Raw genomic sequence first — 11,334 nt, forward strand, 5'->3', positions numbered from 1 at the left:
GGACTTCTTGTTGTCTACATATCACACATGTACTAATGTTTCGGTTAATACAATTATAGCATGATATATAAACATTTATCATAAACATAAAGATATAAATAATAACCACTTTATTATTGCCTCTAGAGCATATCTCCTTCACGCAGGGATAGCCATCTGTAGCTAAAGTTTCTCAAAATATCGGAACCAAACTTGTTTCGCAAGGGGAAACTGCGTCAGGATGTGGTGGACAGTGTCCTCTTCCAGCAGACCAGCCTGTTGTCTTGTAGCCCATGCCTGAATCAACCATCAGTGCACAGACGGTGTTGCCAGGCAAGAGAAAATCTTTCGCCTTCAATGCGGCGTGGCAAATCCTGATTAGATTAGCCGGCGCAAAGCGAATTTGCCCCTGACATAGCACACATCATAGACTGAACTTGCTGAATATTGCCTTGTCCTTGACCAGCGCCAGATGGATCGATCCTCCACGAGTGGGTTACCCTCCACATTTTGTAACGCGATCCAGAGCTGATCACGTGCCCCTTTGTGCCTCTTCCGCGGACGCAAGTTCAACAACATCCCGCAGACACAGATTGTTCTGAAACACTTGTGGCATTTCTCCTGTCTAGTGCTCACCTTTGCCACGATCAGACGATGTCAGTCGCCGTTCGGCCCACAATCCACCGGTCCTTCCAAAACCAAACTTTTGCTCCCTTGCCCGTGATTATAATGACAAGGCTGTCAAACACCGAGGCAGCCATGGTGTCTTTGAGCAAAAAATCAGAGAGGTCAACTATGTCGCACAAAGCTTAAGCGTGGCAAGCATGCCTGCAAAAAACAGCCTTGTGGCATCTGACGGCATGCTTGTGTAAATCCAACCGTTGAAACCACTCTTGCCTTTTCTTTTTGCAGATTTCATGTGTACTCATCCCCTATAACCATCGATATTTTCCTTCCATAAGAACTTCCAGCATCTTGAGCACCAATGTAACAATGCAATTGTAAAACTAATCAACAAAGATTAATAAGTGGATCAAAATTAGATGGTTACTCGAGCAGAAATCAACCATCAAGAGCATAGACAAATAACCTCTAGGCTAAAGCTCGTGGCTTATATTCATAATGACACTGAATAGTCAATCTCAAGTATGAACATGTAAAGAACTCAAGTCTCTTGCCAGCTAGAGTGCTAGACATAGGTACTGATCAGTTACACTCACCAGACACAGTAGTCAACTAGCACATAATGCATTCACGCAATCCAAAACTAAAGTAGCAATTCAACACTTCAACAGAAGCATGACTCTTGAGATGAAAGACACCACACAAAGATCAACTGGCTAAAAAACGGAAACAAGCTCTCCACAACATCCCCTTGCACATTTGCCACCAACTCTGTCTTTCCTTCCATTTCTTGTAGATCTCAGAGTGAGCATCTATTCTCAAGATACGGTGTCTCACAGCTGCTAATCCTGCTTCTAAAGTAGTGATTTTTGTCTGAAGAGAGTTAATCTCATCATCAAGTAAGAAGGCATCCATCTCCGCGAACTTTACGTTGTCATCATCAATCAAAGCTTCTTTGAATGATCGCAATGCTGTGAAAAGGATAGGAGAGGCCTCTTCTTTGCCCACACGACCATTATCACCAACACTAACTTCAGTTTCTGAATCCTGCTGTGACATAAAAGAGAACTCATGCCTGTAAATACTAATTCAAAGTGTTTCATAGACAAATTTGTGCAAGGCAATAGATTCAAATGATACCGATCGACTTATCTAGTTCTTACAAAAGCAATGAAAGTGAAGTAAGATACTATTACAACTGCCATCCAATAGTGGCTAGCACTAGTATTAAGTAAGTGTACAGAGCTTTTTAGTGGAAAAAAAATTCCAGTCTTAAATATCCGCAATATCTATTATATTATCATGCAATCATATAATGTGCACAAAGTATCTTAGTGAACAAAGATTCCAGCCCCAAATATTTGCAATGCAGCACTTTATATCCACATCCTATCGCAATATGTGGACAAACACTGGTGCCAAATTGAAACATTGGATCCTTAACTAGACTCCTCAGCTCTAATTATAGAGTCCGACATGTTACTGCATCAAAACCTGAAAGCCTATTGCTGATTTTCACGGCAATGCAATAATCCAGTGCTCACAAGTAACACTACTTCATACAGAAGTCCAGAGAGACCGAACATATGAACAAACTTTCCCATAAGCTTCGGACATAACAACGGACTCACCTTGCTGTGTATCAAAGAAGGAGGCCAGGCCATGATGTACGGATCGAAACAGTAAGAACAAGATGTTGTCTTGAATAGGAAGTTCACCTCCGCTGTTTCCACGCAGACGGAGAGGAACCAGCAAGATTGCGGATCTCCACCGTAGACAACAGATAGGTACACAAAGCCATCGATAACTATTATAAGCTGCGATCCAACATCAGCAATATCCTCTACTGAACGCTTGGTGATCTCCTTAACACTTGTGTGCAACGGAAACGTCTTGTGCAGCATAAATCCCTGGACACCGTCAGTGTCGGTTGTCCAGAGCCAAACAGAAAGCTTGCATTCCTGTACATCTACCATACAGAGATCTCCATCCTTGGTCTGACCAATATTGAAATTTGAGTTGAAGAGTGGCGGCAGATACACTAGGGAGAACTGAAAGGTAGAAGTGTTGAGCGCAAGAATGCAGTCTTGATATAGCCAGCAGACGAACCCATTGACAACAGTACTCATCGTGTACCTGTGGCCCTGAAGCAGCGGCGACCCGGGCTCCGGGAAGACCCGCCATTCCATGGCGTGAGACGAGAAGACGGCCACGCGGTCGTTATGGACGCAGACGACGTGTGATGGCTTCTGGTCCTCTCGGTCGGCAGGGAGCGTGTGGAACTCAAGGAAGTCATGGACGCCGGCGTGGGACTCCTTAGGGTAGATTTCCAGGGCCTGCGTGTGGACATTGTACCAGACACTCTGCTTGGTGTTCCGGTTGACGAAGAGGACGTACCCGTCGGAGTAGGGGGCCTCGGAATTGATTCTCCACTCGGAGGAGCCGTCGTCTCTGAGTAAATTGGCGAAGACGGCAGTCATGCCCGTGTTGTCGGACATGCGACTGATGGCGGGGACGAAGGCGCGCATGTCGGGTTCGACAAATAGGGCGAGGATGTGCGGCGCATGTAGCTCGCGGAAGCGGCGGCGGAAGGCCGGGGAGGAGCGGACGGCGCGGAGGAAGGCGCGGCAGGTGAAGGCTGCGCAGGTAAGGCTCGGGAGGTCCGGGAGGCGGAAAAAGATCTCGCGGAGGAGGTCATCTGTGAGAGCGTTAATGGTGGTCGGAGCGGGCGGCGGCGGCGGCGGCGACGGTGGCTCGTGGGAGGCCATGGCTGTGAAAGCTCGAACGGCGGCTGTAAGATGCGGACTGCGGAGGTGCAGCTCCAATACAACCCGCAACGTAAAAGGCCGGCCAATCTCGATCGTGTGCTGCGGCCTGCCGGGGGCATTATGGGCTAGCCATCCTCGCTACTGTAGGCCCACGAGTGTGTGCTGTGGCTAGTAATTCTTGGCGGAGGTACACAAAGAATTCTCTATTTACTGTGAAGATCAGTCTATCAAGGAAACATCAGTTTGATAATGTAGGGAAATAAATTTATAGCAAAGTTAAAGATTTTCGCATGAAAATCTCCTCATGGCATTCTCCCATGTTAGGGAGTTCTTGCAAATAGGCTAGTTCCGGTTTCTAGCCAATGCCCATGATGCGAGATCCACTGTGAAGATATAAAGCATACTCTCTTTGGCTATAATCATGCTATATTTAAAAGGGAAAATTAAGTTCATGCCCCTGGTATCTTGTCTGCTTAGTTTTCCCTTGGTTCGTGAAAATAGGCAAAAATGCTGAAATTTAAACTTGAATAAGTTGAGCATCCAAGCTCCAAATAAGTTCTACTCAATGTTGTTAGAAATATAATGACAAGCACTATCCAACAATACATTAAAATTTAATTCTAACTCGACGAATCACCGAGCTGAGTTTTTAACGTGGGAAAAAATGAGTAGAACCAAGGGACCAGGGACATGAAACCATTTATCCCTATTTAAAAATGTTCAACTTTGGAAAATTTTCAAACTAAAAAATGTCAAATTTATAAAGTTCAAAATTTAAAATGCTTTAATTTTAAAAAAATCACATTTTGAAATTTTTTCAGACTTTACAAATTTTCACATTGTGAAAATGTTCATTTGTGTTGAAAATAATCATATTTTGAAAAACAAAAAGTAAACAGATAAAGGAAAGAAAAAAAGAAAAAAGATACTACTTGTCATGTTGGGCCGCGTCCCAGCTGACCGCTGCAGGGAACGCCCAGGTGTGCGGCCCACCGCAACTGTCGCACCGGTTGGCGTGCAGGAGCCCCCGTGTTTGTCCGGTTAGTTTTTATTTAACTTCTGTTTTTTCCGTATAGTGGCAAAAGCGGGACTCGCTTTGTCCCGCGAACCACAAGTATTAGTACAAATTGTAATAGATGCCCTGATTCTACATCCACATAGTTTGAATTATTCAAACTCCAATCCGCCCCCCTAACGATACCGCTTGGAGCCCCAGTTTTGGGGTTCCTGCTTGATTTTATTTTTCTTGAAAAAATGCCTGAACTTTTTCCAAATTTTGAATATATTTTTATATGAAAAAAGTCAAATAGGCGTCCATCAATGGGGGCATGGTCGAGGATGAACTGGATAATGTTTGAGTTTATTTCCGTTTTGCTGTTTTTTCTTAGCTTAAGGCACGGAGGGCGTGTGGGAGTGGGGTTTTTTCCCGCAGTGTGGGAGGAGGACGTATTACCCACCAGACATCACCTCTAGCCATTTAATATAGTAGATATTCAATTTAACACCAATCCATGTGTGTCTCAATGCCCAACCACCATCCAGGGCCGCCACCCTGACATCCGCTACCCTCGATCACGGAGCCATCTACTTAACTGACGTGAACCCATCGCATCGCAAGGGTCTAGAGCTCGCGTCTGCCACCTGTCGTCCGCCCCTGATAGAGCTTAGGTTTTCACCAGAAGAACTTCATGTCAGGATAGAAACTCCACCGGGAGATTTGAGGCGGTCTTCGTTCTAAAAAAAAAGCAGCAGCCAATTCTCAAAAAATATAACATAAATTGCCAGGAGGTGTGGATGCTTGAATCATCAGCTACAAAAAACTGTAAAAAATACAAAAGATGGGTGTCCAGTCCTCAATCAATTCTTTTGCCTCTGCACCTCAACCGTAACATAAAATTAACCACAAATTCCATTGACGTTGAACCAACGGTACCATAGATGCATGACCGAACTAAAACCCCGGCAGCGTATAATCAATCCAGTGTCTAATATGTAGGCTACATGTCCATTTTTCGTGTGTGGGATGATCAGTCCGTTGCACCCTGATCAAATTAAGATGATGTGCATGATTTATTTTTCTTCACTGGCAAAGGCCGCTTCATAATGGTAGACTAAGATATAGTCAGGATTTTATACTTGGTCCATGAACCAATCCCGACACAGCTAATGTGATCAACGAACAAACATAGAATTTGGACGAAGTACAAGCAATGTTAAAAAGATTGTCGATTACTCTTTGCACTGAGTTTACATACACTAGAGTTAGTCAGGTTTACCAAAGAAAACAAAATGTGTATGACCACTTTGGGGAATTTTCTTGAATGTATGTATAGACCTGAAATAATGACCTTCTGTCGGTCAGTATGTTGGTATAGTATTATGTGCACAGAGCCAGCAGGTGGCTTTCTTCATCTTCACCTCCTCTGTTTGATTATATAAGAATACGTGTGTATGGCTCCCTCCAAAGTAAAACGAAGCAACAAGCCAACATAGTTTGCAGCCACCATGGTGCAGGGGTTCGAGGATGCGCATACCCTAGTACCCCAGAGAAAGAAAAACAAGGGAGCAATAAATAAGCTGCTAAGAACAGACCAGAGAATTAATTTGTAGTACCAGCCTCAGTCTAGTTTCATAGTACTTGGCTACAAAATTACTGTAACTTCTAATGCATGTGATCTTTTCTTTAGATGACTTTCATCTTCCCACAAATGAGTCCACACCCTGTGTTGATACATATATTTGCAATCTTTTCTGGATCCGCACTAGCATCACCATTACCAAGTGCAAGCTACTCTTCGAAACTCTGCTAGTCAGCTGTAACATGGAGAGAGGGAGAGGGAGAGGGAGAGGGAGAGGGAGAGAGAGAGAGAGAGAGAGAGAGAGGGAGAGAGAGAGAGAGAGAGAGAGAGAGAGAGAGAGAGAGAGAGAGAGAGTACATACTCTGGCCTTGACATCACATTAAGATAAGTAATCCATGACATACGTGACAGCAATCAGTTGCACAGTTGGGTCACATGGCAGATCTCAATATTGCACAGCTATTGCATACCGGGACCATTGGATTTGCATGTTTTTTTGTTAACAATATTGGGAAGATTACAATGCTAAAGCTTGTTCTTCAATTTATCTTCAAATTTTCACAACCTCAATTTTTTCTACATAAAACTAAACAATGTATCTCACCGAAACTAAATTTCTAACACACATAATTTGAAAAGAAAAATGACATGGACAGTTGCACAATAAGTTCTTAAGGGGTTCTTAGCATTCCATTTCTATGTGAAAAAAAGGACAGGACCTACTGTGGAATCTGAACTTAATTTCATCACCCCTATATTTCTACCGATGGTTTGATTGGCTTTATATATGCGCTTGACATCGTTTAACAAGGCCTTTTCAATTCCTGCAACTAATGGTGAAGCTCCATTCATGCGTATACCAATTGGCCAAAAGAAAAATCATTGATCATAATGGCGAAGCTCCACATGCTTATCATTCTCGAACGCAATTTGCAAAAAATGGAGAAATTTCCATCATGAAACAGCGACTCTAGTGGCTGTCCAAACTCATTTGCATTGATCATAAAGAACTTGGGATGGATTAAAATGGCATGTTTATACCAATCCAATTGAAGAATTGTAAGAATGCTGCTCAAATAAGAGTTCAGAGGAGAAACTAAACCAACATGGACAACAATTAAAAGAAATGGATCTCTTAAGTACTACTACTAGTGTGTGGATGTACCATAAGTCAAATAGGACTGAGCCAGCATATGTCCGAGCTGGACCTGAGCCTGAGTATTAAGATGCAGATGGCCATCTTGGAACGGCAACCCCATGGCGTCAACAAACCTCACGTTCCGAAGCTTCAATCCTTTCTGAGCTTCCCTCACGACTTCGGTATACTGCCCAAGCCCTGACGCTAGCCCAACCTGAAACATCGACAAGGGCGAATCGTAAGAAGTGAGCGCTGATCCGTCGTAAATGTCTGTAACTAGTACTTTCAACATAGTATGCTACAGGTAATTGCTGGACTTGAGGTAGAAACAATGCACGTTAACCTTGGTGCTCTGCATAGTACTACAAGTGTTGTCTACATATATGAGGCTGTGCTTCTTCAGTTCTTTGTATAGGGATGGCAGCAATCAAATCGTACGTGCACAGATCTTGAAATGGCACATTCTTTCCATAGGCATCCGAGGCACAAAAATGTCCATTACCATGGTATATTGCTCCAGTACGGTAGGACCAGGTGCCCCCAAATGTGGATCCTTGATTCTAAGCCATCGTCTACTCTGCTCTGTATGGATCGCCCACTATACAAAGGAGAAAAGAAAATGGGAAGACTAGTGTTCTTTGCTTCTCGGGGAAAGAAAGATCTCCTCCACCAACCATGCCCAGTTGACAAGCAAAGGTAGTAGTAGCCATGTCCCTCCACTAAGAATGACAATTATTCTATATCCAAATCGTGCAGATCTATCAAGCAAATGCTCCCACCAAACCTGCCGTCTGCCGAACTACTCAATCCTACGATCGGCAGGCCACCAACCAAGAGGCAAGAACCAACTGACTACAGTTGACTAGTAAGGAGGAAGAAGGAAGTTGAATTGACCTGGATGAGGAGGAGGTGCGGCATGGCGAGGTCGGCGCGTAGCTCACGGACAAGCATCCCAATCCGGCGCGCGTACTCGTTGGCGTCCGCCCAGCGCACGGTGTCGCTCTCCCCCTGGTACCAGAGCACGGCCCCGATCCGTCCCCCCGTCTCGACGGCCACCCTGGCCCGCCTTACCATGTCCTCGTAGAGCTCCGACCCCTTGGCCCACTCCGCCATCCGCGTGCCGCCGACGGCGCAGGGCACGAGGCCGAGCACCTCCCCGGCGGAGGCGGAGGAGCGGAGGAGGGCGTTGGCGAAGGCCATCCCGGGGCCGACCCCGCAGGTGTGGTTGCCGTCGATGCCCTGGTGCAGCGGCTCGCGGGCCTGCTCCCAGCGCAGCGCGGGGGAGAGGCGGAGGATGGACGGGGACGGGGAGCAGTCCGGGGACGGGACGTGGCCGTCCCAGTGCGTGCCGACGACGCCGCCGCGGCCCGCCATGTTGGACTGGCCCGCCAGGATGAAGATGAGCTTGTTGGACGGCGGCACGTCGGCGGCCGCGTGCCGGACCGCGGCGGAGGCGACGAGGCAGAGGAGGAGCAGGAGGGAGAGAGGAGGAGGCGCCATGGTTGGCTTGCGGTGCGGTGCTGGCAACGTTGGAGGTTGAGAGGAGAAGGAATTTTGAATCGCGTCGAGGAAGAAAGGGACAAGAGTCTTCTTCCCTTCTTGAGGAGCGGGGCAAAGTGTTGTGCGGTTGGTGGACCAGAGTCAAAGGACATTTCAGTGAGATTAAGTGAGATCGACTGTTATTTAATTCAGGCGTGCACGCTGTATAGATCAGGGCCGTCTGATTCAGATCCCGTCCAGATCCAGCACGTGCATGCAGGTCCCTCTCAGCAAAAAAACAAAAGTGTTTCAGCATTAAATTAAACTAGCAAAAGTGTCCGTGCGTTGCACCGGGTTACCAAATATCTAATATATTGACTGTTCTCCTCTTTATCCCCATCGTCGTTAAGTCATATTTTCTCCTACACGTAATATAATAATAATATTAGGTTGCAAGCCCCTCGCTGCATCTACTTATAATACCGCATACTTATAATAATAGTTGGCTATATCCTTAAATTTATGAGGATATGAAACCAAATTTATTACTCACTCTGTTCCATAATTTATTTTGCTAACGGTTCAAAAATTTAGTACTCACCCCATTCCATAATTCAAACGTGCGTTGGAACGGAAATGAAAAACAATAACTTTTGCTAAACATATATCGGTATGAGCTAAGTTTTGCACCAAAGTCAATTGGCATAACCTTGGGCTCAGTACACGCTTATGCCTCAATCTTTTATTGATATTAAGAAAAACACAATCTAAATAGATCATAAAGTGCACAAGCAACATAAATTCAATGACAATTTATGAAAACTACACATATCAATACTACATGTCCAATATCCATGCTCCTCTTCATGTTTAAGTTGTCTGCAACTTTTAAAAAAATGAGCATAATCTATGAATTGTCTAATTGCGTTAAATCAGTTTCTATCTCCACATATCACTATCACTAATAAGCTGATATGAACTTTTTTGTAATCCTTTTTTTTTGAAACAATTTTTTTTGTAATCATATTTTACATGGAGTTATGGTAGAACCTCACATGATCGATCGGCATACTGGGTGATGCGAGGAAAATGTCGACCAGTAGTAGGTCGGCAGATCGCCCTTGACTGCAAACTCCCGCAAGCCGCCTGCGGTGTCGCTGGCCGCCCTACGCGTTGTGGCCCTATCTGCTAGTCTTGCTCGCTGCCCCAGCTGTTTGCCTTCTTCGCAGTGAATCAAATCAGTAATCAAGGCTCCATGCATATTGCCGTAGTTTTTTTTATTATAGCAAATACAGAATCAAGATGGCTCAATACTTGGTTTGAGAGACACAACAGCAGGGCTATCGTAATTTATTTTCGCCTGGAGAAAGCCCACCGTAGGCCACAACCACCAAATAGAGCGATTCAGAGATGGCCATCTTGTTGCTGCAGAGCACCTTCTAGGGGAGTAGGCGTGAGATTAATGGGCAGGGTGCTTGGCACTGAAGAACGTTGATGGCCCAACATTGAGCAGACGGAAACATCGTGACCTGCACCTGCTACGCCGCGTGAACGTGCAAGCCCGCTTGTCCTGTGGCAGGGCCTTCTCGTCAGACATCGACCGTGTTGCCGTCCAGTGCATCGATCAGCAGCTAGCTCCTCCATCGCAACCTGCTACGCCACCAGGATGCGCAGCCAGCCTCTCCCAGGTCGTCGGCCGGTGCAAGGTACTTCTCATCCTCCGGCGAGTGGCGACTCGATCGATGACCAGCCTGTCCAGCCGCCCCCATCATCGTACGGGGTCCAACTGCATGCTCCAACATCCCCAACACTGGCAATTGCCAACCAATATAGCCGCGCTGATGCCGGTGAACCTGAAGCTTCTGGTAGATGCCAAGGCGCAGCGCGTGCTTGTGGTAGACACCAAGCAGCGCGTGCTGTTTGTGAAGGCCAAGGACGCCGTAGAGATCCTCTTTTTTCTGGACTCCATGGTCGGCAGCGCCTGCGACATCATCGCCAACGCTGCGAAGCTCGCTGCCACCGTTTGGCTTACCCTCCTGGACACGAAATTCGGAGACGGCGGCAAGTAATCGAGCAAAGGGGGTCCCGGGTAGTCGCGGCCAGGCGATAGTAGGAAGCTTTAGGCCTGCGTCGGTGTCGGTGTGGTTTTTATTGAAGCATCGAGGACGGGGATGGACTTCGTGTTGGATTCAGCTTCGTGACGTACCACGGATGGCAAGACCAGATCCTGTTGGTATGCAAAACGTCGTAGCAGTTTGCGTTCCGAACGGAAACTGGTGGTGCCAGGGCCTGCTTTGGAAGGTCATCCGGATTTGGGCAGGACCGCAGGAGGAGGGCGATCGTTGCGCTGATTCTTTTACTACTTTTCTTCAGGTTTGTTCGTGCCAGATCGATCCGGGAGTTGGACAGCGACCAAGAAACACGTACAAAGGAAAACGTCCGAAGTATACTTATGAAGACGCATAGAGAGGCGGACGAAAGCGCAAACACGACGGACCAAACCACGGAAACGCTAGCTCCTTTATTATTAGGTATAGATATAGATTTGTAATATCTGTGACAACAAGGTTTTCCAAAAACATGGAATACAATTGCTTCCCCGCTTTGTAAGTAAAACAACTACACCAAACACGAGTTTGTACAAATAAAAGTGTTAGGGGAACAACAGAAATATGTTCAACCCAAAAGAAAGATACAAAGGAAGCCAATGACAGATCGACGAAACAATGGCGCCCAACAACTACTAGCACCCTCCGAAGTTGTCCCA

The 11,334-nt window shown here is 46.0% G+C and overlaps 2 protein-coding genes across 4 annotated transcripts; both read right to left on the minus strand.

The window, feature by feature from the left end:
• Window positions 1-1,057: 1,057 nt before the first annotated feature.
• On the minus strand, window positions 1,058-3,418 carry LOC127317087 (uncharacterized). Of its 3 annotated transcripts, none has more exons than XM_051347626.2 (2): window positions 2,322-3,418; window positions 1,058-1,650 (listed from the first exon to the last, which is right to left on the minus strand). In XM_051347626.2, the coding sequence occupies exons 1-2, from the start codon at window positions 3,369-3,371 to the stop codon at window positions 1,312-1,314; spliced, it is 1,389 nt and encodes a 462-aa protein (XP_051203586.1). In that variant the 5' UTR covers window positions 3,372-3,418; the 3' UTR covers window positions 1,058-1,311. The 3 variants fall into 3 exon arrangements, with proteins under 3 accessions (XP_051203586.1, XP_051203580.1, XP_051203574.1); XM_051347620.2 differs by having other exon boundaries at window positions 2,235-3,418; XM_051347614.2 differs by having other exon boundaries at window positions 1,058-1,653; window positions 2,235-3,418.
• Window positions 3,419-5,570: 2,152 nt separating this feature from the next.
• LOC127317104 (probable carbohydrate esterase At4g34215) lies at window positions 5,571-8,667 on the minus strand. The gene is made up of 3 exons (XM_051347631.2): window positions 7,983-8,667; window positions 7,116-7,302; window positions 5,571-5,906 (listed from the first exon to the last, which is right to left on the minus strand). Exons 1-3 carry the CDS (start codon window positions 8,586-8,588, stop codon window positions 5,803-5,805), a joined length of 897 nt encoding a protein of 298 aa, XP_051203591.1. The 5' UTR covers window positions 8,589-8,667; the 3' UTR covers window positions 5,571-5,802.
• Between the last annotated feature and the right edge of the window lie 2,667 nt (window positions 8,668-11,334).

This window comes from Lolium perenne, chromosome 1 (genome assembly GCF_019359855.2).
Source record: "Lolium perenne isolate Kyuss_39 chromosome 1, Kyuss_2.0, whole genome shotgun sequence".
Lineage (NCBI taxonomy): Eukaryota > Viridiplantae > Streptophyta > Magnoliopsida > Poales > Poaceae > Lolium > Lolium perenne.

Bases quoted from the DNA above. Each gene is read 5' to 3' on its own strand.
- LOC127317087 (XM_051347614.2), bottom strand. From the start codon at position 3,371: ATGGCCTCCCACGAGCCACCGTCGCCGCCGCCGCCGCCGCCCGCTCCG. The intron at 1,654-2,234 runs GTGAGTCCGTTG...TTTATGTCACAG, and splicing joins CTTCTTTGATACACAGCAAG to CAGGATTCAGAAACTGAAGT.
- LOC127317104 (XM_051347631.2), bottom strand. From the start codon at position 8,588: ATGGCGCCTCCTCCTCTCTCCCTCCTGCTCCTCCTCTGCCTCGTCGCC. The intron at 7,303-7,982 runs GTCAATTCAACT...TCGATGTTTCAG, and splicing joins CGCACCTCCTCCTCATCCAG to GTTGGGCTAGCGTCAGGGCT. The intron at 5,907-7,115 runs GTACATCCACAC...CTGGGGTACTAG, and splicing joins TCAGTCCTATTTGACTTATG to GGTATGCGCATCCTCGAACC.